Source organism: Phaethon aethereus (assembly GCF_964289735.1).
Source record: "Phaethon aethereus genome assembly, chromosome: 1".
Taxonomy (NCBI): Eukaryota; Metazoa; Chordata; class Aves; order Phaethontiformes; family Phaethontidae; genus Phaethon; species Phaethon aethereus.
Window position 1 is genome coordinate 40,529,023 of NC_138575.1, and position 24,946 is coordinate 40,553,968.

Genomic DNA, 24,946 nt, shown 5'->3' on the forward strand with positions numbered 1-24,946 from the left:
TGCAAGGTGTTTAGCCAACTCAAAATTGGTCTCATTGGACCTGTCCTTTACCGCTGCTGGCTCTTGTCTCCTCACTGTACTTTGTCAAAGTTTAAAAACTCCTCCATGTTTAAAAACTTTGTGAAACTTACTAAGGAGTCTACTAACTGATGCAGTTCTGTGGTGCGTTCAGAGTAGGTAATATGAGTCTTTTCTTGTAAGCTCAGGTGTCTTCAGGGTAGAGTTGGGTTACTCATCTAAGCTGTTTTTCAGATGCAGATTTTCTGTACCAGTAAATTGTATTTATTCCTTTGGAAAACCAGATTACAAGAGGAGTTGCATGGTTTTAGGACCTTTTAATTTTGCAGGTAGTTGCTGATCATCTGCCCAACAGAGGATGGCAAATCAGTAGTTTCAGCATCAAGGGAGTGCCAGGAACAGAGACGTAGCCTAAATGCAGGAGTCGTGCCGCATTACCACCCTGCAGGCCAAGGTCACACAGCTTGCTTACCCCCACTAGTACGAAACTGCCTGACGCCTGTGTGCTAGCACAAAGACTTGTCCTGATGTAATTACCTTCATGGTGGAGTCAAAAAGTTATTCTGGTATAAAGTGTCTGTAAACTGGGGCTGCAGACACCTGGAATAGGAGGAAGTACCTAGGGAAAGGACGCAGAGCTGTACAGGAGAGGCTCGGTACACCCGTGGCGCTTACTTGCCTGCAAAGAGATACCTTTGTAGGTAAAGGCTGAATGACCGGGATCAGTCATGTTTCGTTCGTACATTGGAGCTCATTTTTGAAAAATACTACTAAAAGATACTGGTATCTCTCAAGTTTTAACATAATTCATTTCAGCTAAACAAAATGTAACCCCTAGTTGTATGCATTTCTTCAACTTCTGACTTGCAAGTTCCTTGCCCCTTAGAATTTATAAAGCAGCAGCAGGTAGCTGGAAGTTCTTGAAATTCTGTGGTCAGCAGTAACCTTTCATGGGGTTTGGTAGTCCTTCAGGCCAGGATAGAGAAGGCCTAGGGGCAGATAATAAAATTTTTCAAGTAGAGGTGCTTCTAATAGATGGTTTCCTGCCTTAATTCACACTGCTTCCTGTTTCTATTTCTTAATTTTTTATTTGATAAACTTAAGTGCAGGGAAGCTTGCAGAGGCTCTTCCATTGCACTTCCAGGTCGGAACCAAATAGCAGTCATGTCGTGTCTGGAATCTGCAGCCGAGAGAGAACTTGCAGAGGTGCATATTTGGGAGGAGCATTGATAACATGGGGACTGTACTTAAAAAACTTCGTCTGTTATGTTGCCTCCTAGACGTTACGCTTTTTCAGCGCAATACCTCCTCCACGGTTGCTGTGGTAGCTGCAGGGCTGCAGTCCTGGGAGAGCAGCTGCTCTTACTCCATTCCTGCAGATTGGGTTGTACCATCCTGCTCTTGACATTCTCTTCCGCTCCCCTTAAGTGACCTCCATGTTTAAAAAGCAAAACAAAACACCCTTCAGCTCTCAGAAAGGCAGGTATGGCCAGAGCAATGATCCGTGCTGTTCACAACCATGCAGCTCTGGGATTTTTCTTCAAAAACAGTTTCATCTGCCTAATACTTTATGCTTTGGCAAAAGATAAGAGCATACAGCGTAATGAATTTTCCCTTTTATGATCTAAAGTTGTATCTTCCCTGGCATGTCTTCTGTTACAGAGGATAGCCCTGGAAATACCCTTCGCTCCGTATGATACTGAGGAAATAATTTTGATTTCTGCATCTATGGCCAAACTGCTGTGTCAGAGTCAGTCTTTGTTCTGAATTATATTTTGTGGCTTAGTATTAATAACTTCTGGTAAAACGCTAGGGTTTGGTTGGTTTGGGGTTCTACCCACCTCCTGCTCCCCCCCAGCATGCCTTATAAATGAGGGAGTGATGAGTGTCGGTGTCTAGTCTGGTCCCTGTAGGAGATGCCGTCAGGCAAGTGGGCTCCTGGGGTTTGGGGGGTGTGTACGTAGCAGTGCTGCAGCCCCACCCTGGGGTCTTCAGCCCAAAATCCATGGGTCTGCCACTCGGCATCTGTGGGGTAAGTGGTGACCAGCCTCATGGTGATAGCTCTGTTTTTTCTGGTCTGTAAATGTGTTTCTGGCCTCAGGTGGTGGCAAAATTTTAGCACAAAAGTCTGGAATTGTTCTTAACTTGGTGAGGTCTTGGAGATCCATATTTAGTATCGTACGGATTTTAATCTTTAATTTATTGCAGTTTGTAAATATTCTTGTGCTTACAGTTAGTGTTTTGAGCTTTAATTTATTGAATTAGTCTATTGGTACGTGTGTAGATACATAAATATGCATACTTGGTAAATCACAGTCACAAGAACAATATTTAAGAAATTGTAGCATTAAAATAGAGAGAAATAATGAGATTATATGCAGAGTAAGAGGGGCATAGGAAGATTTATGGCTTTGATTTCTTTTTTTTTTTCCTTTTCTTAAAACAACTTATGCATTGAACCTGAACAACATCGACTAAATAGAGGTGGAGGCTGGTGCAGTGTTAGCAGAGTGAAAATGTTTTGATGGTGGTATTTTCCTTGGAATGCTTTTGCATCCCTGAGTATAGCCAAGAAGTTGACTGACTGCTTGGTTCTGCTGGTGACATTGGAGGTGACGATCTGGAAGATGCGGTGAGGGGGTGAGAGGCTTCCAGGTTGGTTTGCAACGGGTCGGAGTTGCTTTTGCCTTTGAACACATGGTCCAATGCTGACAAAATGTGACAGTGCACAACTTTCAATAATTGTCTCAGTCTGTTCCTTTGTGCACATAAGGTAGATGGTAGCTATGTGCAAATGCTACAGGAACTCGCATTTATTCTTGTTTTATAAAGTATAATAAACCCACTTTTTGATCAGATACGACTTTCGCTATGTAGCTATTTATTAGTATTGAAATTCAGCTCTCACCCCAAGGAGGCGAAGCGCAAAGTGAAGTACTCGAGGCAGGTGGCAAAATCGCTTTGTTTTAGTGTCTGACTTTCTCAAAAATGCTTGAAGCTTTGAATATTAAAATATTTGAGAACCTTTAATACTGCTTCTTCACTTAAGATTTATTAGTTACGGAGTTTGCTGCTTTGCTTTAGTCCTTCAAAAATCTCTGAAGCAGAAGTAGCTGGATTGCAGCATGAAAAATCAGCAAAGATTAGGCTTTCTGTTGAGCAGCACTCCTGGAATGCTGGTCGCTTATGTTTGCAGTGAGCACGGCGGAAGAAAGGTGTGCCGTGCCTTACCACGCAGGGGCTGTGGCAGCTGCTGCAGTCAGCAGGTTGATTGGAAAGGAGGAAAGTGCTACAAAATTTGAATTGATGGGAAACGTTACGGTTGTTGTAACAGCCTGGTACAGTTTATCACTGGGTTCTGTTGGCTGTAAAATTGTTTAAATGTCACTTTCTGAAATGCCTGTCCGTGGGTATGAAGCCACAGGCAAGACTTTAGGCAGATTTTGCTCCTTTAATATGAGGGAAAAACGATTCCTGATTCTTGCACAAGGTGTCAACAAGAGTAATCATTCCTGAAAATTGTGTTCTTACAAGAGGGAGATTAGAAAATTATTAGAGGCATAATGAAACTGAATAAACTGAAGTGAATAAACAGGATTAATACACAGGTGAAAAACTCTTATTTCCCGTTGTTATTTAATGCTGCTGTTGTGTCAGGGTGTAATTTCAGCAGCAGAATTTATGATTTTAAAGCAGTTAGTTAATTTGTTCAGCCCGTTAACTTGCCACGCATAGGGCAGGGCGCAGTTACCCCAGGAAGGTACGGCACTTCGCTGTGCAGCCTGAAGAGGGACATTCGCTGCTGTGGTGCTTCACGCTGGGAGAGAGCGGTGAGCGGGTGCACGGGGCTCGTGGCAGGGCAGTGCTCATACCTGCCCTGAGCTCCACCGGCTGCTCTCCTGGTCTGGCATGGTGCCGGCAGGTGGATGCAGGACTTGAGTGGCGGTAGGGTCACCTATGTATGTCATAAAGCGTGTTATGTAGCATGTTTGTACTCTTAATTTGTGCCCCCTGCATTCTTGTACATCCAACTCCTGCAGGTCAGCGCTTCCTTAGAGCTTTGGCTGTCCTGGCTGGCAGGTAACCCCTCTGTTCCGGGGTGTTACCTCCTGCCTAACAGAACTTTTCCAGCTCATTCATACCTCAAGCAAAGTCTTACTTTAAGTTACGTGTTGATTAAAAGTTGCGCAAGCAATGTAAAGCAAAAAATAATGCCCCCTGCCACAAAAACCTGGCTTTAAGGTACCTTTTAACAATGGATTGCACTTGGTGAACATTAAAAATGGTTGCTTTTAACCAACTAATGTGTGCTTTTTAGTACAGATGCACTAAAAGGTTAAGTGAATGCCTCTCTGTAGTGTGTGTGTATCTATCTATCTAATCTCCGACATGTAAAATTTGTTGATGATACTTAAAAAGGTGTTGTCTCCCCTTTTCAGTAGATGTTGCCTTAACTTAGCAGCCTGACTTCTAAAGGACAGTTCTTGTTTTTGAGCTAAATTAATGGCTGTCAGCACAACGATTACATAATAACTAAAATACCACATAGCTTTTCCAAAAGCAGAGTCTTAGTTGTCTGACTACACATAGCTGGAATGACTATTAAACAGACCAGTTTATAGTGAATTTAACTAACTATGCAATTCTGCCACTACTGATGATCACATTTTCCAGAACTTGTCATGGTGTGTACCTTCTAGATACCCAGTGCACATAGTACCACAGTTGGTAACTATTAACATGCAAATAAATATACAGCGTATAGATCCATTTATGAGAAGGATTTTCATGTGTACTGTGTTTGTCTTTTGGTTTCCAGTTTTTCCTTTTCTGAGGAAATGAAATAGTATGTTCCATTTAAAAGCTTTAAATAAAGATTTGTTTATATAATCTGTGATGTTCCTTTTTCATGTCAAGGACTTGATTGTTGAAAGTTCTGCTACTTGATTTTCATACAGTTTTTAATTCTCTGCCCTTGCTGAGCTGCTGGGCCACGGACTTCTCAGAGTTCATGCTTTTGGGGGATTTTAAACTGCAAGGGGCTCTAGTTCATCTTGCTGTGAGTGACAGAATGGGAACCGAGTGAGGGATTACTAGATAATTCTTTACTCCTCTGACTGGTAAACAGTCCCCCAGCAGTTGAGAGAAAGACATTAGAAAAATTAATACTAATTAGAAAATTAGTATTGCCAACTTCAGAAAACGATGGGCAGCTAAAGTGTTAAACACAGGAGAGGGTACATCCTGGCTTTTTGTGATAAATTTTGAGTTTATTGGACAGCTTCAAAGGGCCCCAGCAATGACTTGCACCTGTTCATTCTGCATGCAGTAGAGTCCAGCTGGGGAGCACGGGTGGTTCAGCCGTCACCAAAACCAGGGTCTGGTTTGCGTCCTGCTTGAGCGTGCCTGCCAGCCTTGGCCCAAACCAGGTAGTAGCAGGGCTGTGAAACGTCCTTAAGCAATCTAAAGCCATTGCTAGAACCATGCGGATTCAACAATTCTGAAGTGTACATGGTTCTGTTCCATGCTGAACTCAGTAAACGGACACCCGCAACAGTGTACAGCTGCCGCTGACCGTCACCGCATTGTTTTCAACAACTCTGTCTTAGGGGAACACCGTTTTCAGAGACCCACATTACTCTCTTTTGCCTGATGGCATAGATTAGCATCAGGCTTTCAGCAACACGGCCCTTTGGGGAGATCTTACACTTCATGTCTGTCTTATCTTACAATGTGTCCGTGCTGCTGGTCTTTACCTTATTTCAGCCCTGTGCAGTCTCATCTGTCCAGGTAAGAAAGAACATACATAAAAATGCCATTCCTCATTTTATAGCAATGGCTTTATTGTGAGAAATTAGGATTGAGCTAATTGCCACACAACTGTAAGCACATAAGGCTGGTTCAATGAGGAACCTGACTTTGCACAAAACATCTGCAGTACAATCCTAGACTTTGTTGAACTCAGGCAAATTCTTCAGAATGTGCCTTGTACTTCTGCATCAAAACCCTGCAGACAGATACCTCCATAGGCTGCACAGAACTTTTTTAGAGTAAAATACTTATGTAGAAAAATATGATAGTCATAACTAAAGTAAAACATTCAATTGTCAAGCCAGTATTTTACAAAATACAATAAACATGATGGATTGATTGATTGTAAATCTGAGAATTTGGTTTATAAAAAACAAACATTCTTTTGCACATACAATTCCTTGACCAAAAAGCCACATTTGAGAAGGAATATTTTGCCGTGCCATCTCACATCATGCCTGGCTTTATTTGAAAAGGGCAAGAATAACGGTCATTAAAACCAAGATATGTGGAGTTGGTTTTACCACAGCTGAAGCCTGTTGGAGCTCATGGTAGAGGGGAGTTTTGGGACACGAAGCAGCTCCTGATCTGATAGGGACTTCCGAGAAAGAGAAGTCATGTTTCAAAGCACTGAAGTTACCCGTATTGTCAGGTATTTCCACTGTCTTCAGCATCGATTTAAATCCCGGGACAGTAGCCTAGGGGCAAACAGGAAGGATTTCTTGGTGTGAAACATCGAGTTCAGCTATGAAACAATCATTGTCTAATGTGCTTATTTACACTTTCAATGTACAGGAAAAGTGTTCTAAACAGAAATTTGAGAACACAGAATGAGAAAAGAGCAAAGTGTTCCACATTACAGCAGTAAGACTAAACCCCAGAAGACCCTGAGAGGAAAACAGACTATTTATAATGGGGCTGCACCACATGCGGTACCAGAGAGGGAATCCTGCAGTTATGCTTAAGCATAAGCCCTCAGCTGGCAGCAGGCAGGGCCTACGCTGCGTACGTGTTCTCTAATACCAGCTACTGACAGTAGAAGCCATTTCCACCCAAGGAAATAACTGTCACTGGTGGCGTTGTCAACCCTGCGCTGCCTGGGGCTACATGGATCCCAGCCGCCACCTCCTCGCCCTTCAAGAGCTTTGGGGTTTGTTTCAAAACACCTCAAGCTAGCGTCACCGTGGTCGGGACACTCATCCCAGCTGGCTCCACCACCCAGGTCAGATGAGTGCTTATGTCTAGACATTCTGGGGACTCGAGATCTTACTGCATCGAAACAGTTCCTTTCTGCTGACTCATGTTTTAAAATACTATTTTCTTTTAAATCTGCTAAGGAGTCTTTACAGATCCTGTATATGACTTGAGCTCATTCATCTGTAAGGATGCAGTGCTTAGGAACTCGATGCAATTAGAAACAACAATTTAATAAGGCCGCACACTTACATTGATCACGTATGTCCCAGGCAAAAGGAGAAGAAAGTACTCCCCTTGTTCATTTGTTCGGTAAGGGCAGACATGAGGCCTTCCTTTGGCTTCCACGATGGCGTTGGGAATAGGATTCCCGTTCTTATCAGTCACTTGACCCTTGACACCTATGAAAAGGGGAGAGGAGAGAAAGATTGCAACCCATAACTGTGGTGAGCCTCCCTCTCTGAGAAAGTCAGATTATTCGTTGCTGGCTGCACTCAAAGGCTATTTCAGTCATTTTGAGCACATTTAGTATCACTAGTCACTTCCATCTTACTGAAGGGAATTAAAATAGAAAATCCTTTCTTGTTGTTGAATAGTTTACCCTCCCATTAAGTTAGAAAGCAGCGTTGTAATCTCTACTTCTAAAACTCATTTGCTGAAAGCATCCTATATACTTATTGTAGGTGTCTTTTACTGACAGGTTTCAATCTTCATTATTGGGGTTTTTTTTCCCCCCCTTTTTTAAAATCTAAAATAAGTCAGACAGCCTCTTATCTAGTACCTCCCAGTGGCAGAATACCAACAATGTCTGATTATGAAGTAGTTTCCTTAAGTCCTCACACACCACCGTAAGGGCAGTGCTGGCATTAAGCAAGGATAAAACAGCAGCCAGACATTCTGGGCAACAAAGTGCAAGATGAGCAACAATTTATGCAAACCCTTCAACTTCTCCTCAAGCACCACTGCCTCCTTAAGCAGCAGTTTGCTCTTGCAACTGCAAAGTCAAGATCACACCTGGAAAGGCCTTACAAAAACACCAAATCCAGGCAGCAAAGACCCATGAAACACTGTGCACCTGCACACACACGCGGAGCCCTCTGAAATGGACAACGGCCCCGAGGCAGCTCAGGAAAGCGGGCTCCCTGCGTGGGCTGTATGGTAAGATGGCCCCAGGGGCCTGTCCCCTGCCTTGACACATGTTAAGCCCCTTGCACTGCTGGAGCAGTGCCCATCGCCCCACACCTGACACACCTCCCTGTTCTCATCCCTCACCCATCCCCGGCCTTGTAGCACTTGCTATTCAGATCCTTCCCTGAAAGCGCTGGCTCCTAAGTTGACGCCAGAGCTCCTCACCTGTGAGCTCTGACGCTGACCCAGGCTGCTGAAGGGCTCCCACTTTGCCCACTGGCCCAGCCTCAGCTTTAGCTCCCTTCCTCGTTCACATACCCACCTAGATGTACTTGCTTTATATATTCAATCAGAGCAACTTTGTTGTCTCGCCAGAACTTTTCCAGCTGGTCTGCTGGAGGATATTTACAGCAGGACAGCTCCAATGTAATTTCAAAACATTGTCCCCAGACATAGTTGTAATCTTGCATTCCACCTAAAAAGTGAAATAAACCAAACAGTGTTCAGCTGCAAAGAAGCACCAGGTTCAAGCTAGAAAAAAACAGGAGAGTTAAAAATGTTGGTACTTGCCTCATGCCTGTAAGAAAAGTAAATCAGACAAATTATTTGTCTGCAAACACCCATGTCCTGCTCAGAGAATGCACATGAACGCATTGGCTTACTCCCCTCCTCAACCCTCTACTCTGGGCAAAATCCCAGTCCTTTCATCATCAAAAGGTGGCAGGAGAAAGCGAGAACTTCATATCTGAAGCAGCTGAAACAAATGCCACCAACACTCTTACCTTCCAGCTGGTACCAAGAATAGCCGTTGGTAATGCCTTCTGGAAAGGTTTGTCTGTTGCCACAGCCAGTCCCTTTGTACATGCTGGCATGATTGAAAGAATAGGTTTTCGCCAGGTGAATAAAGACATCGTCATCTGGAGACCTGCTATAGCCTTTCAAAGAGCCGGTAACTGCAGGATAAAGGGTAGATCACACAGTGCTGGCTTACATACAGGATAAACACCTCCCAAAATAGGCGTACCGGGCAGTGAATTTGGACCAGGTTTATCAAAGTCTGCCCATTCCAGTTCAAAAGCTGGAAAAAAACCCTTGCAGAAACCCGTATAAATGTTGCTCTGGAACAGCTAATGTTCCTAAACTGAATCAGCTGTGGAGAAAAAAGTTTATTAGCTTACCTGAGTTACCGTTATCAAAGGTGTAACTGGCAACCAGGGCACCCCCATGCAAGTTTGCTGAAAGAACAAATGTTTCATTTTTTATCCAGTTCATTACTGCTTGAGTCTCTGGCTGAATGCTAGCGTTGTTATTTTCAAAGGCATCAGGAAAATTTCTGTTCAGATCTTCTCCATTCTTATTGTACCTTAGAAAGAGAGAAGACATTCCTGTTGTGGTTTTGCCTATAGACACTTCCACATTGCCAGCCTCCCGGTACTTAAGATCTGTGGCATGCTAGTGTCTTCAGGAAACAGGCAAGATGACCATTGCAAATCTTCTCAAGCTTTAAGAAGATGGACTTTAGTCTGCTTTCTGGCAGCACTGGAATTTTCATAGGATACAATAAAACTATTCTTCTATTGTATTTCAGGTGGAAACAATGAATAATATTTAACATGCCTATAGCATGTACACACCTACACATACATGAATTAGAAAAACCTAAGCCAGATACGGAGGACGTTGTCCTTCTGTATGTGTTTTTCACACTTGTACAGAAGACCAAGGTAACTACTGGATGGCTGTGTCCCTTGTACTGCTGCCATTTTGAACACAGAGCAAAAAAATTGACTCAAAGACAGGATGTATCATCTTCCCCCAGTACCTGAATGTCCAGCTTGTGCAAATGCTTTCTTCCTTTGTCACTCAGGCGGGTCAGTACAGAGAGTAGAGAGGGTATTTAGCATCAGCTGTATTAATTTTTAAATTCAAACTCTGTCTATTTGACAGTGAGGGCATAAAAAAATACTACCTTCCATAAAAGTCCTATCTATTTGCTGAGGAATAAATTTCTTTCCTAATAAAAAGGAGGACCTACACAGGTGACCTAGAGGACTAAACTACCTAAACTACTTTTTCACTTGTTTCTGACATTGCCATGGCCAGTGATCCAAGAGAACCGCGTAAGTTTTTTTCTTAGTGCTAATATTAGCACAGCACCTACTATACGCAAGCTCTGCTTGCGTAACTCCTCCCTCTTGCTAGATCTGCATTCAACGTGATCTTTGGACACACTTCTAAAAGTCCATTCAACAAGCTTAGGCACACCTTTTTCTCATTAAGAAGGGTTACAGCATTCTCCAATTAAAATACATCCCCGTGGGTGGAGTTTTCCTTCTTTTTTTGTAGCACCCTAAAGGTCTAAACTGGTAGTTGTGCTTCTATTCACAATCTGGGTCTGCTGCCTAAAAGGTTAGGTCATTACACCATTCTGACCAATTTCTCTAGCATATAAACACACGTCTGACTCAGTCTTCCAAAAACTCTATGCCATAACAGTGCCGACTTCAGAACAGCACAGGCCAAAATTAGCGCTAACACATCCTCTAGGCTCTCCTCTCCACCGAGTGTGATTCAGTCTCTTGGCTATCTCCAATTATTACTCCCTACCCATTTCCTTTACCTACTCCCACCCCCCAAAGCCACTCTTACCTTCCTCGTGAGTAATAACAATCAGGCACTTTTGTAGCTTCAAATCCATCAGGGTTCATTGTTGGCATGATATGAATCCGGGTATTATTAAGCAACCGGGTAATAACTGGGTCACGTCTATAGCTGGTCACCAGGAAGTCTATCAAATGGAGCAGGATTTCTCTCCCAACAGTCTGTATAAAGAAGCAGAGATTTTATTTTAAGTCTGCTATGGAAGGAAAAAAGAAAGAAAGAAAGAAAGAAAGAAAGAAAAAAAAAGACCCACCACCTTACACTTACAGGTTTTTCTTACTGGATTACACAGACATACAAGAGTATTCTGGCCAACACTCCTTTGTTTCATGCACTCCCCTAAGTATACATAGATAAAAGAAGTCACTGAAGGTTTTTACAAGGGTTTTAAAGCCAGATCAATCAGAGCTTTTTCTGTAATGGGAAACTGTGTCAGCTGCACTGCTTAAGCCCTGCATGGGTAAGGCATAGCCTTATCAAAAACTAAAACCGCACAGGCTGCCTGTTAAAGACCACGTGTGCTTGGAGACACAGCGCTGCGTTCTCTCGGTTGCACTGTAGAGTCAGCTCTGTGCTGATGCCCGAGGGACCCTGGCCCCCGCACATAAGCGTCAGTGCTGTGCATCGCCACTTGGCAGTGATAGTTCAGAAGAAAGGAAGGAGACTCCTGTCACGTTTTCCAGGATACTACAGAGCAGATTTATTTTTTCTTGTTGATCCCTTTTTCTGGGAAGTCAACTTTAATACAGGCCCAAGAGAGGCTGACTCCCAATACAGGGAGAAGAGAAGCCTCGCTTCTGTTCTGTGCTCTGTTACAGCACTTCAATGCCAGGAACACAGGCACTGGAGAAATTAAACAGGTATACACACATCCTTAGAAAAACAGATGGAAAGATCATTCGGATGCAGCCTTTGGACGAAGGAAAGGCAGTGGCAGAGAAAAAGCTAAATATGTATTTTTGCTCATGTAAGTTTGTACAGGCTGTGAAAGCTGGCAGGACATCTCCCTTTGGTCTACTCTATCAGATTGCAACCAAAATAGCAGCAAGTTCTGGCTCCAGTGAGTTAAGAACAGTCCTATTCTACTCCAGAAGCCACTAGTACAGTGTTCACTGGACCATACTTTGCAGGAGCACTTTCTACAGCACTGTGACCTGCGCTGTAGGGTTCCTAAGCCCTGACTGGGATGGGAACAAATCAAGACTTGCAACTAGATATGCTCTGGAGATAATTTATCGCTACTTTATCTCCAGGAACAAAGCCTGGTAAATCACTGCAGGCTCCAGTTCAGAGCTACAGCGTCTCAGTATCTTTTAGAATGAATCTTACACCACTAAAGTGGAAATATTACAAAGATATTTTTTTTTTTTTCTAAAGTGAGGAACACGGAGTGGCATTACTGGATGAACCTGGTGTCGCAGATAAACATCTTCTTGCTTTCAGACTGGTACAGGCTAAGGTGAAATCAGGCAGGGGAAAAAGAATATTTATCCACAGCTATTTACTGCACTAATATCTTGTTGAATTTTTACATTGGTGTGTTTTGAGTGGCAAATCCTGCTCTGGGTTAAGGTAAGCAGGAACACAGACACTGTCCAGCAGGAGCTCTGCCTGTGGGAGCTGGGTTAGTACATGATGGGACAAAGAGAGCTGGATGTAACCGCTGTTTCAGGTTGGGAGCAAACCATGTCTTGCCAGTTAGCCTGCAATTGCTGTTTATTGCAGGAGGAACAAACAAACAACGTATTGCCAAACATGACTCCACTAAGTTGCAGAACACACCATTTTAAGTGTCATACTTGAAGGCAGCCACGGTCTCCGAATTGGTACTTGAGCAATTCTGCCATGCTGTTTGTACAGGGGAAAAAGAAGGATCTCTTCCCACTCTGCCTCCCCGCAGATTTGTTCCTAAGTTTTCTAATCCTTGCTTGTCAGCTCCTGGTGGTCTCCTGCAAGCCACCATCCAGTAATCTACTAGGGGAAGCTGTGTTACACAAATGCATTTACTGTACCAATAACTAAGCAGTTCTTTTGCTAGACACTACAGCAAATTGGCTTTGACAAGGAGGAAAAAGCACCTAATTTCCTTTGTTGCCAGTATCTTTCAAAACAGCACCTGAGTACATGAAAGCAGACTGCTCTACAGGTTTGATAAATTTACTCTGTGAAACCTAAGAAGGGATGGAACAGTGCTGGTTTTGACTGGGGTAGAGTTAATTTTCTTCCTAGTACCTAGTATGGGGCTATGTTTTGGATTTGTGCTGACAAGAGTTAATAACACTGGGATGTTTCTATTATTGCTGAGCTGGGCTTACACAGAGTCAAGGCCTTTTCTGCTTCTCACCTCACCCCATCAGCAAGTTGGCTGGGAGTGCGCAAGAAGTTGAGAGGGGACACAGCTGGGACAGCTGACCCCAACTGACCAAAGGGATATTCCATACCATATGGCATCATGCTTAGCATATAAAGCTGGGGGAACAAGGAAGTGGGGGGACACTTGGAGTTTTGGCATTCTGTCTTCCCAAGAAACCATTACGTATGATGCATGGAGATGGCTGAACACCTGCCTGCCCATGGGGAGTGGTGGATGAATTCCTTGTTTTGCTTTGCTTGTGTGTGCAGCTTTTGCTTTCCCTATTAAAACTGTCTTTATCGCAACACATGAGTTTTTTCACTTTTACCCTTCGGATTCTCTCCCCCATCCTGCGGGGGGGTGGTGGCAAGCAGCTGGGTAGTGCTTCATTGCCACCTGGGGTTAAACCACGACAGCAACAGAACCTGTCTTGTACAGGCAGCTTGGTTACAGCTCTGGGTGATAGAACAGATAGACCTTCTTGGGAAGCACGCAGAGTGGGAGCAAGAAAGGAGAGGAGAAAAGTCAGCCAAATCATGGCCCTGGGCATGAAAGATAAAGCAGACTCAGAAGCAACAAGAACAGCCCTACCACAGAGAGAGCTGAACTACAGACAAGACTGGACTGCTCTCTGGAGGAACTGGAAGAGTGCCTCTGTTCCTACTGTACTTCTCTTCAGTGCCTGACAAAAAGACATACAGAAAAGAAAGGGTAGAGCAGCAGGAAACAGGAAAGGGGAAAAAGGTAAAGAAAAGCAACCAGAGAAGGTGGTGGAAAAGGTCAATGTTTCTAAAGAATGGGAGTTGACCAGTTTGTCATAGATGACATTCTTTGCACTTGAGTTAAACCCAGACTTATTTACATATACAGTATTTTAAAAACTGACCCTATTTTATAGGATTCCTTGTATAGCTGCTGTTGTACCTGAGTACTTAGTACATTAAACAATTCAGCTAATCACCATCACAGAGTTGGTACTTTGATCATTCCCCGGTGGGGGAGAGTATTTATTACCATTCTGTTTTGGAGGGGTGACAGAGGAGTGGTTTTATTTTGTCCCGGAGTACTCTGCATTTCTTGAGAAAGCACATCTGGAAGTGTTTGAGGGGAGGATAAAGGAAAGTTCTCGTTTCTGGGAAAGTATAGGTCAAGTTTTGATCAAGCCCTTGGTAGGCACCTTCTGCCAGCCAAGCTTTACCCTGTTACTAGAGAGGTCATCTATACCTGTGGAGAAAAGTTACGAGAAATTTATTTTTACTTTAGAGCTTCAGATAAAGCATCTGGACACAGTGGAGATAGGTTGCTGACAATAAACTCAAGGACAGACAACTTAACCTGCCTGTAGTCTAATACAAAGATGTAGAGAGCAGGGGACAGCCTTTTTGTGCTCTGGGGCTTTGAGAAGACATGATGAACATTTGGTTTTAACTGCAGCACCCCAAGGGCAATGCCCAGATGTATGGTTTTGCTGTAGCTCAGATAAGGGGTGACACAAAAGCAAAGGAAAAACCCTTTCTCTCACCTCTAAGGACAGTTAGATATTAAGTTCCTCTGTGCACTTTCCTTGTGTGCCCCAAAGGGAGAAAGTCATCAGGAAAGGCTTTCAGTGATCCTCAGGGGAAGTCCTGAATGCAGAAGCATGCATGTGTCAGGGCATGGATCAACACCTTAGAAAAGGGTGTGACTACCATTTCTGTAGACATACCCGTTAAACTTGCTGACTATTGCTCCTGGTGTGGCTGGGTCAGCACCCTACTCTGCTACTGAAGGGCTTACCCAAGAAGGTAAGATTAGGGTTAGCTCCAATTGCACCTGCACTGTAACACTTCACTGCAGCACCCCTGTTTTTAAAATACCTTTGTTACCCCATGATAGAGAGCTAATACCAGGGGACTATGGGCGGAGACTCTGCCCATTTTTATGATTAAAATTCTTTCCTTAAACATGGCCTGGTTTTTAAGTTGAACTATGTTGAAAGAAAGATCCAAACCATCAGGTAGGACCTGTTTCAGAGCAACACGGTCTTGCCAGTCTCCTTGCTCCAGCCCTGACTGCTCTACAGACCTAGCATAGCATACCAGGCACAACCCCACCTAAGGAAGCAGAGTTACAGCAGAGAAACCGGTAGTCAGTCCTGGTTTACCACTTAAATGCCACACTTACAAGATGTTCTTTAACACTTGTACAGCACTAATTATTATGTATGGCTGTGACACACCAAACTGTGTTTGTCCTTCTTTACTAAAATACACCAGTGTTAAAGCAACTGTTTGTGCAAATACAGTTTGGCACATATACATTTATTTCCATAGCAGCAATCACTACTGAAATATGAGAACTAACACATGCATGACAGGGAATTGCAGTTCCTTGGTTTATCAGTGAAGGAAATAGCAACATAAAGCCTGCTTTTGAACTAGTAACTGGCGTAAGATGTTACCACCTGGACAAACGCCACAGGCTTCAGGCTTCTTAGCACAGGCTTCACCTGGCTGAGAAATGGATCACTTTTTCTTTTCCCACTCAGAAGAGTGGGAGTAAAGATAAGGAAAAAAGGTAACTGGGGTGAGGCAGCAGCCCTGTGTTGAAAGAGATCTCAGCAGCATCCAGCTTTTTTAAAGTCTGAGGTTAGCAAATAGGTTTGCTTGCTTTGAATTTTGAAATCTGTGGTGCCTCTGACCTTCTTTACATCACATCAGCTGATACTGAAGCCAGGTGGAAAATAGTTCCCTCGACAAGAAATATTTCTCCCCACCACCCCCTTCTCTTTTCTAGAGTAGATATCTGTTTCCCTGCCTCAACTCTTCCATACTATACTGCATAGTACAAAGGATGTAAGAAAACTCCTTATAGCAGATTGTATAGCATGTGGACATGACTTTTTGCCCGAGTGATTAAAAAAACAAGCCTTTTTTTAATAGTGGTATTTTGATAGTGTAAATGCAGCTTCCATTCATTTTTTTGGAAATGAGAGTGAGAAATTCTACACAAGACTCATTAATTTTTTGTTTGGTTGGTTTAAGCCCCGATTATATTGATCACAAATAAACCAACCCCAGTTCTCAGTCATACAAGTTACTGTATCTCAGCAAAACCCTTCTGTGGATACGACTATGTCTATAATGACATGGAAAATAGGGTCTAGTTGCTTTAACTTAAATCACAAGATAAGCCAGCAGGACAAACACATCCTTTCACATAGGCTAGCTCAGGCCTATCAGTACAGGCTCTGCTTCACATAATGAAAGAGGCAAAATACTTTTACATTAAAGAAAAGAAAGTGATCAGAAGCGGATGATTTAGGAGAAAAGGGTTGGTATCAGCATTACCATCCTGGGAAACAGTTTATCTTGTGATGGCCCAGTTACACTATAGCTGCACACAGTTAAGGAAGGCGTCTACTTAATACGTTAAAGGCAACAAGTAGAAATGCACAGGTCATTTACACTTTGTTCAGACATGTTTTTCCTTAGTTTTCCTGATGTGATATACCTGGTTTAGGAACAGCCTTCTAATTAGATCTTACAGTTCAGTTGTGTAGATTGGACTCGAGCCACCGGAACAGCTGGCCAAAAGGTGGTATTTCTGCTCCACTTAGGAGTGTTTGGGGGTTTGGTTGTGGTCAATGTTAAGTGTAATGTGTTCTTCCCCCGAGAGGAACATGTGAGTGTACACACTGAGGAAGAGAGGATCTTTCAAGTAAGAGTACAAGCCTGGGACAAGGGAGGCTGCTGCCTAATTTAGGCTGAGAGCTGCTCCAGAACAGCAGGCAACCTCTCCCTCATCTTCCTCAGTGCAGACTTTATTAATATTTCACAGGCTTATGCATTTTGTGCAGTCTATTAGTGCCACTTTAATCAAAGCCTCACGTGGCTGCAAGTGACTTGAACTACCGTTTTAATCTGACTTAGGTTAAACAGAAAGTACTGCTAAAAATGGTGTCCAACTTCATACAGGCACACAAAGAATGGGAGAAGCCTTCTGTTGCATCTCTGGGGATCATGGGGCAAAAGTTCACTCTATTTGGCAATGGTGATCACAAAACCTTGGCTGGTCACATCTTACAGTATCAAGAAAAATTAACCTACTTAAAAAAATATCTTTCCAGTTCTGAAAAAAATACTCTCTTCCTAGTATTGTGTACTCACATTATTTTATTAGAACTTCCCTGTTGGGCAGCTTTCCAAATAACCTAGGTTTTCTTCCAGCAGCATGTGTGAACAACCTGCACACATGCAATTCAGGGCTTCCTCCCCTCAACTTTTAGGTTTTAGGAGCAGCCAGCCAGCTGAGTCAAAAAAGAAAAATGTCATTTGTGTGATAATGACAGGTTAGAAGGGCAGCATCACCAAGCAACACTTGAGAACAGAACTTTTCTCATTTTGTACCATTTATGGTAAGCATCACTGAAGCACAAAAGACCTAACTAGATCAATGAAGCCATAATCCTGCAATTTTAAGTTATGAAAGACTGTGGAACACAAGCTGAAGCTTGTCATACAGTTAGTGCAAAACTTATCTGCTTAATATATTATAGGAGTAGTTGAATCTTTCCCCAGTGACTAGTCCAGCAGAATCTTAGATTATGGGAAAAAATATTCAAGCTCTCCAATGCTTCTCTGTATGAGGAATTCATTTCCTGCCATCTGAAATACATTTATGGTCAGATAGGAAAAACAAACACCAACTGTGCATTATATTCATACACACAAAAAACATCAGGCAAATATCACCATGAGGGCCTGAAAAGGAGGAATAGCTCTATTTCCAGAATCTTCCCTAGATGCATGTTTAGTCTAATGAACATGCTAGAATGTAGCATAGCACCTATTGCTATATGGTACCTAGGCAGCTCAAGGATCAACCCTGCTCAGGCAGTGCCAGATACTTAAAAAAAAATAGTCTTGCCTCATTTCCTCACAAAGTCAATATAAAAATTTAGATCCTAGGCAGTGACCCAGATTGCCTGCTCTCCAGCAATTCCAGACCCTGTGTATATGCAAACAGTGAGTGTCTCCACGGTCAAAGTTCCTTATGCGTATCCAGCTGGGCAGTGATAATGGCAGGAGTGCTTCATTGTGGAAGTTTCAATAGGAAGAGTTGCCTTCTGCAGTCCAGTAATATTGGATTGGAAAGCCAGGCCATTCTGGAGGAGTCCTGCCCTCCATCTCTTTCCCACCAAAACTGGGTCATCTGTAGCCATAGGTTTGCAATTCCCTTCAGCAGCCTGCAGGGATTGTCATATGGAGCCACAGTTCCCAGGCACCCTGGACTACCCTGCTGACACACGCCAGGTTTTAGGAGTTGCAAACCCTATCTTGGGCATCCAGTAACATGTGTACCCATTTGTAACCATGACTCAGCTTCCTCCCACACAGAATTAAATTCCAAAGCAGTCAGACTCTCAGCAGCACTTTGAGCATAGCCATTGTCAAACAAGGTGAAACTAGTCTAACTTGGGGAAAATTCTTGGCACATATGTCACAAGTGCCTGTAGGCGTGCAAGTGCTCATACACAGTATTGGTAATAGCAATAGCTTGTAAAGTGTAACATATGATAGGATAGAGGAAGTGGCCTTAAGTTGCACAAGGGGAGGTTTAGACTGGATATAGGAAAATTTTTTTCACTGAAAGAGTGGTCAAACATTGAAACAGGATGCCCAGGGAAGTGGTGGAGTCACCATCACTGGAGGTGTTCAAAAAACGTGTAGACGTGGCACTTCGGGACACGGGTTAGTGGGCTTGGTGGTGTTGGGTTGATGGTTGGACTTGATGATCTTAAAGGTCCTTCCCTTAATGATTCTATGATTCTGTATTACACAGGATACACTTCCAACTACACCTGTTTTTCTTAGTTTTAGAAATTTGCAGTCTAGCATTTATATATAAATTTTGCTATTTCTGTTGCATTATTTACCCTTCACATTAAAGACTGCATAGAAATATATTCTGTAGTTTAAACTTATCCTGAACATGACTAGGTAAAGCTAAAGAATAAGGGAAATAGAAAGCAAGAAGAGATCATAGAGAAGAGTGAAGCTTTGAGTCTTTCTGTTACAAATTTATGTACTACACCAGGAAGGATCATAATCACCATTTTCTCCTTTATCATTAATAAGTGGGCATTCTTTCCAGAGCAAGTTAAGCCTGAAATTGCTTTTTGTTTTGTATTCACTGTGTTATCTCAGGTGAATCTAGGTATTCCTATCTTAAGGTTCCCAAGAGAAGTTTTCTTAGTAAAATAAATAATTTGGTGCTTCACAGCAATTATTTTTCAATCTTAGGATTTATTTGAAGAGATTCATCAGTCATACTTCATGCTTAGGCAATAAAAATGTACAAGCAAACTACTGCATCTGACTCATTGCCAGGAAAGTTAAAGCCTCTGGGTTGATTCACGTGGAGAAGACAAAGCGCTCTACTTAAAAGAGGTCTTAGGTGTAGGATCTTTCACTGTGATGTAAGGTCTCCTGAAGCCCTTCCACCAAAACATGGGAACTTTATTCTTGAAACTCCTTAAGGAATACACATGTATTAGGTCCTCTTTGAGGTATGACATACCTCAATACTAAGTAGCACACGCCTGAGAGACGTTCACTCTAAATGTCTGGTAAGTGTATTTGGTATAAATGACATTGCAAAAGTTGAAACGTACCTCATCCCCATGCATATTAGCAACATACTTGAACTCTGGAATGCCAATCTTATGATGGGTTGGAAACCTTCCCAGAACAAGAACCCACAGGTCTCTACCTTTAAGAGGGGAAGGGGAAAAGACATTTTTTTAAACAAGTGTAAAATCGTTCAAACCTTAGAGAAAAAAAATAGAGTTGGTCATTAAGACCACTGTACAAATTCTCATATTGCATTGCTGGCCCATCAGTCCTAAGTAGACTGTGGGTTTTTTCTTCTGTGAGTACTTGCTAAATTAGTTATAGGAATAAATATGTTTTGCTTCTGACCAAAAGAGTGTAGTGAACCCTGCAATTTCAAAAGCATTTAACCAGTGCTAGAAAATAGTTTGGGGTTTTTTGTAATAAACATTTTTCAAATCAAGTTTAGTAAGCAAGATCTTGTCAAGCAGAGTCACCATGCAACTAAAGAGCATTTAAAATAAGACACTCTTACCACCAAAATATTAACGCATAAGGGTTTTCTGAAGTACATACAGAAGTTTTCATTATCACAAAGAGCAAGCATCTTTTTTGTATACAAAGACAACACAGAAAACCAAAACACATTCATGAGTTACTGCTCAGAAAACAGGAGATATTGGGCAGAGCTGTATCAGAGACCTATTCCAGAAAAACTCAGCAGGGAAAGAATTAATAGCTACAGAAAGAGCGTTAGGACCATTAAAGCTGCACAGGTTAAGTAACAAAATAAAGAAACATTTTGGAAGCCCTCATTTAAGGAGGGGAGTGATTTTTATTATTATTTTTAATGATATTGTGGCATTTCAGATCTCATCTGCAAAACTATGCTTCCCACTAGTCTGCTCAATGAAGTAGAAAGCTCTAGTTTCAGTAGATGGCAGCAATGAAACTGGACCAGCTCCTTGATAATAGCAGTCACAACCTATAGATTGCTAATGCCCAGACCTTGCATGCATGCTGCCTGTCCCCAGCTCTCACACAGGTCTTGTTGGGACCTGTGAGCTGTCTCAAGAGAAGTCCAGTCATCATTGTTACTTACAGGAAAGAAGAATGTAGTAGTACTGCTAGATGCAGTACTAGAGAAAGCATTATTTCCTAAATCTTTGTGGGATCATCAAAGCCGTGGTAAATAAACTCTGGAGCATAACAGTTTCCCAGAGGTAGAAGCCATGACCCTCATGGTAAAGCTGCAGTGAGCCAGTCACATAGTTAGAAACTGGAAAAAAAAAAACACTGTGGCAACTGCAGTACCTTCAGGAATGGGAGAAAAAAGTTGAAGAGGACAGAAGGAACACTACAAGATGCACTGAAACAACTGCAAAAGACTGAAGTCAGTGGTTGCCAAACTAATTTCTCACTTAACAGGTTGAATCAGAGTCTCAGGCTTAGAATCAGGAAGCAACAAGACAGCACTGAGAGCAGACGGATTCAACAAGGAGTGGTCTCAGGATCCCCTAGTTTTACGCAGTCACTCTAGAAGACAGGGATCTTAACTCCTATATCCATGTTATGCACAAAGCTGTGAGATGTTGTCCTTTAATGAAAGGGTCAGTAGCAATGTCAGCAAGCAATCCATATGTTTAAAAATGAGTTCATAGTGGGTGCTTTGGTGAGGAAACTAGTTATTTGTCTTTATTGTATGCAGAGCCATTGTTTCATTAAAAAAAAATAGTCTAGACTTACAGAATTCAAACAAGTTACAGAGTTGAGAAACCAGAGGTGCCAGCTTTTAAACACGTCCTTCTTCAAAAAGGAGAGGAAGAACCACCAATCCCCACCACCCTAGCCCTTCTCCCCTCCAAAACCTCCAGAGGTTCCTTCCAACTTCAACCATCCTGCAATTCTGTGAAAATAGAGGACAAGTCTTGCTGCAGTAGTATATGTTTAGAACTGAAAAAAATCCTAGTCATTAAAAAACATGCTACTTTTATTCATAATCAAGTGTGGAAAAATAATCTTAGTTTCCATCTGTGCAGTGTGTCCATAGCTGTATCCAGGGGCAATCTACAATGAAGTACCAAGGAAGTCCTTCCAGAGCACTCCTACGATTCTTTGTCCTTATGTCCCTCTAAGCCATTCTGCCCAGCTCTCCTTCCCTCTACTGGAATGAAATTTCAGGCATCCCTCCTTGGTGCCCAACTTGTCAATTGCCGTATGGACTGCTGCACCAAGAGGAACGTACCTGCTTACACTTGCAATTGCAACCTTTCTGCCACAGCCCAAACTTAAGACGAGTACTGTGAACCTGCAACGTGCAGCTGCCCTGCCTAGGGATCCATCAGACCAAGCTGCAGTGCCAAAGAGCACATGCAACACTTGGAAGATTAAGGTAGCAAAGGACCTATATTGGAGACCTGATGGTGTCCCAGCTGTCTCCTAGATGGAGGTGGATACAGCTAAACCATAAAACACACTGTTTCCTACAGAGGAGACATATGCCTTCTATACAGTTATAAATTCATTCATCCCTGGGACTTCCCATTATCAGCGTGAGTACCAAGCACACAGACAGGGCTTCAAAATATCTTGGAGCAAACAGGTTCAGTGAATTACGTGTAAAAAACCCTCTCAGAGAAAGTGAAGCAAGTGCCAGTTAAAAGCATTATTTTCCTCAAATCCTTCATAATTTCCTAAACAAGCACAAAGTAGTGACCTAGAAGGTAAGACAGCTTTGTGCAGATCAGGACATTAAACCAACCGATATATTTACTACATTTTATATTACCTTTCTGTACATAATTATCTCATATATAAAATATCTCACCAATCACAGCAGCCAAACAATATTGTAGTCCCTAGAACATGAAGCATCTTAATTTCACAAATAACTAGACATTAAGATTAGCCCTTAGTTTTATTTGAATGGAAGCAGATCACAAGGGCTATTTGAAATCCAACTACTAGCAATGACAATATCCACATCCATTGCGTATGGACGTTTTGGAGCATCTCATCAGCTGATATATAACAGTGCCATATTCTTTAGCCACTTCCCCATAGCAGCACTAGCACCGATTCAGTATTATATATACACTAAAGCAACAAGAGTCCAAGTACAGCTAAAATGCTATAGTTGTAGAAAGTCTTATAGGACAGAAACAAATATTGTATTCTGACTTCAGATTAGGAAAAAAAAAAAAAACAACCAGATTTCCAGTGCCTTGCCATCAGCAGTGCTCATTCCTGCTGCTATCACTACGAAATTGCACTCATGGGAAACACAAGGAAGAGCTAAGTATAGACTAGCATTAAGTACTGATTTAAGTTGGTCTTTCCAGCATTAGTGTTTAGACAGTTTACAGTTTGTGCTAGGGCCATCTAAATGATAAACACTCCCATGAACTGAGACACCAATTATTTCCTGGCATTTCCAGCTTGTGAGAAGTATTAAACCTACCATTAACAATTAAAATAAATTCCTGGGTCTGCTCAGCCTGCAGTACTGGATAGTGTACCCATGAATGTCGTAAGATTTCTTTCCATACAGCAGTAAGATACTGCATATAAAAAGATTCATCACTTAGATAAAGATTCCTTTAATCAGTAAAGGCTAGATAACTCTGTTTTTGTACCTGAAGTGAACAGCTAAGCTACCTCCCATGCTTTGACTCAACTGAATGTATATCAAAAAGGCATTTCTCCCTGCCAAACCAGAACTGACTTCAACTAATTAGTGAACTATATTTCAAGTTATCAAGACAAACACGTGTTTCTAACTGTGTGTCTCAGGACAAATAACAAGACATGTATTGGAACAGAGCCAGATCACACAGCTTCTAGTAGAATGACCAGTCTTTTTTTTAAGTTTTCTAGCATTGCCACATGTATAGGATCAGCATTCTAAAGAGACCTACAAAAACTGGGAATTAAGATGGAGAATTGAAATTGATCTCCAGATCTAGTGGGAAAGAAACCCAATCCTTTGTAGATGTTGCAGTCTGGATTGCACTCCCTGGTTCGTTTTGTTCTGAAACTTATTTCTACTTTTCTTCACTTTGTTCTTTACAGCTTCGTTTATGAAAAAGAACTGTTGTCATTTCAAAGTGGTGAAGTGAAATGACTAGGCAACACACCAGACCCACTGTCAGTGCCCCTCAAGCTAGGCTACTGATTCAAAAGTTTGCATGGAGGTCCACTTCGACCCAGAAAAAGCAATATGCTGACTACAGTCCTCCTGGGCTGGCCATGTGTTGCCACTGACTTCATGGGCAGGAACTGCAGTAATGCTGATCCATGTTGAGGGAGTCCCTACTTAGAAAGGCACAGGACAGAGAGAAAAGGAAGAAAGATTGACTCTCATTAGAATGCAAGGTCCAAGAACAATCATAGGAAAAAAAAAAGGACCAGGTTGGAAGGGACCTCAAAAGATCATCTGGTCCTACCTTTCATGGGAAAGGGAGTCTAGATGAGATTGAGCACCCTGTCCCATTGCATCTCGAAAACCTCCAGTGATGGGGACTCTACCACATCCCTGGGGAAGTTGTTCCAGTGAATGACTGTTCTCACTCTAAAAAATTTTTCTTATGTTGAGATGAAACCTCTCCTGGTGCAACTTATATACATTGCCCCTTGTCTTTATCCACGTGGCTCCTTGCGAAGGGAGAACCTCCATCCTCTTTGTAGTTACCCTCTCAGTACTAGAATCCTGTGATGAGGTTCCCCCCCACAAGATTTCTCTTCTCCAGGGAGAAAAGCCTGAACTCCTTCAGTCTTTCCTCAACTCCTTCAGTATTTCCCCTCACAGGGCAGGTTCTCCAGCCCTTCGATCATCTTTGTGCCACACTCCCGCTCCCCCCTTGAACCCTCTCCAGTCTGTCCACATCTTTCATGAATTGTGGGGGCCAGAACTGGACACAGTACTTCAGATGCAGCCTCAGTGCGCTGAGTGAGATTATGACATCTTTATCTTGGCTAGTAATGCCCCTGAAGATGCAGCCCAGGATCTGATTTGCCTTTGCTGCTGCAGCAGCACACCGCTGACTCACGTTCAGCTTGTTATCCACCAGGCTCTCCAGGTCCCTTTCCACAAGGCCGCTCCTCAGCCACACAGATCCTGGCCTGTACTGGGCTTTTTGGTTATTTTGTCCCAGGTGCAGAACTTGGCATTTGTCTTTGTTAAACTTCG

At 42.5% G+C, this 24,946-nt stretch overlaps 1 protein-coding gene across 1 annotated transcript in view; it reads right to left on the reverse strand.

Moving 5' to 3' along the window:
* Positions 1–6,293: 6,293 nt before the first annotated feature.
* CPM (carboxypeptidase M) overlaps positions 6,294–24,946 on the reverse strand; it is a gene marked incomplete at its 3' end in the record, with an annotated part of 35,646 nt that continues 16,993 nt past the window's right edge. Inside the window, exons 3-9 of the mRNA XM_082012606.1 lie at positions 19,821–19,918; positions 10,801–10,973; positions 9,330–9,514; positions 8,934–9,104; positions 8,474–8,626; positions 7,276–7,424; positions 6,294–6,527 (exon numbers count right to left, since the gene is read on the reverse strand). Coding sequence (XP_081868732.1) covers positions 6,294–6,527; positions 7,276–7,424; positions 8,474–8,626; positions 8,934–9,104; positions 9,330–9,514; positions 10,801–10,973; positions 19,821–19,918 — 1,163 coding nt within the window. The remainder of the gene's footprint in view (positions 6,528–7,275; positions 7,425–8,473; positions 8,627–8,933; positions 9,105–9,329; positions 9,515–10,800; positions 10,974–19,820; positions 19,919–24,946) is intronic.